General features: G+C 49.0%; 1 protein-coding gene across 1 annotated transcript; it reads right to left on the reverse strand.

Moving 5' to 3' along the window:
- Nucleotides 1-1,341: 1,341 nt before the first annotated feature.
- On the reverse strand, nucleotides 1,342-2,431 carry DPPA5 (developmental pluripotency associated 5). Its single transcript, XM_050786534.1, has 3 exons — nucleotides 2,279-2,431; nucleotides 2,018-2,197; nucleotides 1,342-1,579 (listed from the first exon to the last, which is right to left on the reverse strand). The coding sequence occupies exons 1-3, from the start codon at nucleotides 2,388-2,390 to the stop codon at nucleotides 1,521-1,523; spliced, it is 351 nt and encodes a 116-aa protein (XP_050642491.1). The 5' UTR covers nucleotides 2,391-2,431; the 3' UTR covers nucleotides 1,342-1,520.
- Between the last annotated feature and the right edge of the window lie 1,580 nt (nucleotides 2,432-4,011).

Genomic DNA, 4,011 nt, shown 5'->3' on the forward strand with positions numbered 1-4,011 from the left:
TTCTCCCCAGCTAATAAGTAGCTGAGCCAAGATTCAAACCCAGGTAGTCTAGCTGCTGTCCGTTTCTTACAACACTATCCTTAACCAGTATGTACTATACCATATTGCCCCTCTTAAGAACAAAAAATCAACATCCCTGCCTTGGAGTTTAAATATTAGGAGTAGAGAGGAGGAAAATGAGCAGCTAACACTATCAGTTGAGTTTATAAATGCCATAAAGAAAAACCAAAGCAGGTTAAGCTTTGTTTTTAAGCTATATTTAAGCTAAGACTGTAGAGGAGGGGATCTCCCTAGAGTATGGACCACCTGGGAGAAGAGAACAAAACCCTTTGAAAATCTGAGATTTCGGCCAGGCACAGTGGCTCACACCTGTAATCCCAGCTACTCGGGAGGCTGAGGCAGGAGAATTGCTTGAAATGGGGTGGGGGAGCCGGGGGCCGGGCCGGGGTGGGGGAGGTTGCAGTGAGCCGAGATCGCTCCATTGCCTGGGAGATGAGAGCTCCTGGGAGATGATCGCTCCATTGCCTGGGAGATGAGAAACTCGTCTCCAAAAAAAAAAAAAAAAAAAAAGAAAAGAAAAAAAGAAAACAAAACAAAAACACACACACAAAACCTGCTACACTGACAATGGTCATATTGTTGTTGGAGACATTTGCTTTTCAGCTTATATACAAAATATCAACCTATTATAGGGTTGTTTTCAAGTGAGTCCAGGTCACTTGAGGCAATCATCCCATCTCCCACAGGTTTTTAGTTCAGTGCTGCATCTCAGGACCCTAGCCAAGTGTGCCTTTCGACCCTCCTTTTGTCTTTGGAGGTTTTCAATTAAGGGTTAAGCTCAGGTCCACACCTCAGCTGTGCTTCAGAGATATTTAAAGGTAGTACCTACAATCCAACCATACTGAACTATCAACTTATTTAAAACTTTATTCTTATTTTTTTTGACTTTTTTTTTTTATTATACTTTAAGTTCTAGGGTACATGTGCACAACGTGCAGGTTTGTTACATATGTATACTTGTGCCGTGTTGGTGTGCTGCACCCATCAACTCGTCAGCACCCATCAACTCGTCATTTACATCAGGTATAACTCCCAATGCCATCCCTCCCCCCTCCGCCCTCCCCATAATAGGCCCCGGTGTGTGATGTTCCCCTTCCCGTGTCCAAGTGATCTCATTGTTCAATTTCCACCTATGAGTGAGAACATGCAGTGTTTGGTTTTCTGTTCTTGTGATAGTTTGCTGAGAATGATGGTTTCCAGCTGCATCCATGTCACTACAAAGAACTTATTTTTTTAAATGAGAAAAAATGAAAAAAAAAAACCACTTTTTTTTTATTGGCAACCATCAAAGAGATATTCATAACAAGACTCAGAGCTAAGGGCAGAGACCCCTAAACAGATCGTTTTCCTTAACTCTTTAGGCTGGAGCAGATTTTAAACCAAGCTGAAGGAATCACTCCAGCTCTGGCCACAACCTAATCTCTGCATCCTGGCCTTCATTGCATTGGCTGGAAGCTGGTTCACTTCATCCAAGGGCCTAGTTCGAGGGCAGTCATGGCTTCCGCAAGTTTGAGCATCCCTGCACCAGAAATAGCAACAACGGCGTGAGTCTGGGGGAAGATAGTAAGCGCCCGGACTGTTCTCCGCCTCTTTCAGGGTTCGTTTCTGGGACTTCTGATCCAGGCGTTCTGGGCCTGACCTGGTAAACCGAACCTACTCGGCCCATTAGAACATTCTCCAAGAAACTGAAGGGGGCAAGGAGACGGTTAAGATAGCTCAGATAACCCTGCCCAGTGGGTCCAGCATCGGCCGCCTCTCATTAGTCTCACCCTTGGGTCTCCAAGACCGACGGCCGGCACTCTGGGGCCCCCACTCCCAAAGGGGTCTCGGGAAGGCCCAGACGCCAAGGGCATCCCTGGTGAGCAAGAGAGAGGAGAAAGAGGAGAACGCTGAAGGAGAGGCGCGAAGCGGCCCTCGCGAGCCTGTGTTCCGCGTCCCCAGTCCCCGGGCCTCTCACCTCGCTCCTGGCGCTGGCGGTGCCACTCAGCCATGGACTGGAGCATCCACTTGGTCCGGAGCTTGTACAAATAGGAACCGTAAACCACGACCTCGGTGAGGTCTGAAGACTCCAGAGCCTTCAGCTCGAGCATGGCCTTGCTCACTTGCTCGATGTAAGGGATTCGAGATCCGTCCGGGCCTGTTGGGGGAAAGAGGTGAGAGCCCCGGGCCGGCGGAGACTCCCGAGCCGGGGCAGCCCGCCAGTACTGGGCACACTCACCAAACATGGCTTTCAGCAGCCGCGTCTGGACCTGGAACACCTCTGGATCTTTCAGGTCTTCGGGAACTTTCACCCACGGCGGGATATTTCTACGTGCCGGGAGAGTTCCCATCTTATGACCCTCAGAACCAAAACCACGCTCCAGCGCACGCCAGGCCTTCCCACGCGGGCCGAGCCTCAGGGCTGGTAAAGCCTCGCACCTGGTGGCCCCGCCCCCGGCCCGGCCCCGCCCCCCGGTCCGGGCCAGGACTCAGGCCAGGACCCTGGGTCCACGCCCGGCCGCCCTGGCTGCGGTCCAGCGGGTTGCCATCTCCTCCGCTTCCCGCGACTTCGGGAGAGCCTCACCCGGGCCCAGCTGTCTCCAAGTTAACTAGGGTTTCCACCTGCATTGACCTGTGTCTTTCGCACCAGAATCCCATGGGCTTGGGAATGGCTGGGGGCAGGGCGCTCTTGACCCTTCCCCTAGGGAACAACCGGTGGGACCTGAACTTCGGAAAGCGGGCATTCCGGCTTGATGGTGCGAGGACCACCCAGTAGCTGCCGAATCGAGTTCCTGCCTCACACGTTCCAAAGAAGGGTCCGTATCCCCTCGGCCGTAAGGAGCAGGACCCGCGGCTCCACTTTGCTGGCGACCCGGAGAACGTCCCTGGAGCTCTGGAGGAACTCTTGCCATTGAACAAAAGAGAAACCCGAAATTCGGAAATTGATTGTCTTACCTGAAGGGATTAGCGTTCCTCCAAGCCCCTGGCTCTAGAGCCTTTGAACCTACCCGGATTTCAAAGCTCGCCTTGGCCCTGCCTGCGCACTCCGGCCAAAACCGGTCCAGGCTTCTGGCTCGTCTGTAAATAAATTTGGTTTATTCGTTTTTTAAACATAGTGTTTGGAGCGATGCACTGGATTCACTCGATGAGAGTGTGATTTCACTGTTTTATGGCTTTACAGATGGTGATTAAGCTGGCATTTCCAGTCCTGGTAACACCTAATACCCCCTCAGCTGTACATTATTTACGGTTTCTTAAGGCAGACCTCTTCACACACACACACAAACTATGGGTTCTTTTGCAATCACCAGTATAGTTAATTTAGAAAATGATCATCAATAGCTAAAACTATCAGATGAAGACTGTTGAGGAACTAGTTAACCCAAGTTAGCATCACCAATAATGGGACAAATGGACTTCTGGTTCAGTATCTGAAAACAAAAAGAGGACTGTTTTATTAATTTACTAAAGAGACACTAAATGCTGTGTGCATAGTTCAAATAATTCTGAATCAAAGATTGGAGGTGCATTTCAGGACAATGAAGGAAATTGTAATATGCCCTATGTTTCAAAGTAGTATTAGAAACTTCTAAAATTTAGAAACTTCTAGAGTGGGATAAGTGTACTACAATTATGTAAGATAAGGTCATTATTCTCAGGAATAATGCTAAAGTATGTAGAGTGAATTGGGTTTCTTTGTTTTTATTTTTATTATTTTTTAAATTAAATTTAATTTTTTTGAGACAGAGTCTCACTCTATTGCTCAGGCTGGAGTGCAGTGGCACGATCTCTGCTCACTGCAACCTCCACCTCCCGGGTTCAAGCGGTTCTGCTTCAGCCTCCCCAGTAGCTGGGATTACAGGTGCCAGCTACCATGCCTGGCTAATTTTTGTATTTTTAGTAGAGACAGGGTTTTATTATGTTGACCAGGCTGGTCTCGAACTCGAACTCCTGATCTCAAGTGATCTGCCC

This window comes from Macaca thibetana, chromosome 4, assembly GCF_024542745.1.
Source record: "Macaca thibetana thibetana isolate TM-01 chromosome 4, ASM2454274v1, whole genome shotgun sequence".
In the NCBI taxonomy this organism is placed as follows: Eukaryota; Metazoa; Chordata; class Mammalia; order Primates; family Cercopithecidae; genus Macaca; species Macaca thibetana.

Excerpts from the sequence above, each read along its gene's own strand:
- DPPA5 (XM_050786534.1), bottom strand. The coding sequence starts at position 2,390 with ATGGGAACTCTCCCGGCACGTAGAAATATCCCGCCGTGGGTGAAAGTT. Across the intron at positions 2,198-2,278 it reads GCTGCTGAAAGCCATGTTTG|GCCCGGACGGATCTCGAATC; the intron begins GTGAGTGTGCCC and ends TTCCCCCAACAG. Across the intron at positions 1,580-2,017 it reads CCGCCAGCGCCAGGAGCGAG|GGATGCTCAAACTTGCGGAA; the intron begins GTGAGAGGCCCG and ends TTTCTGGTGCAG.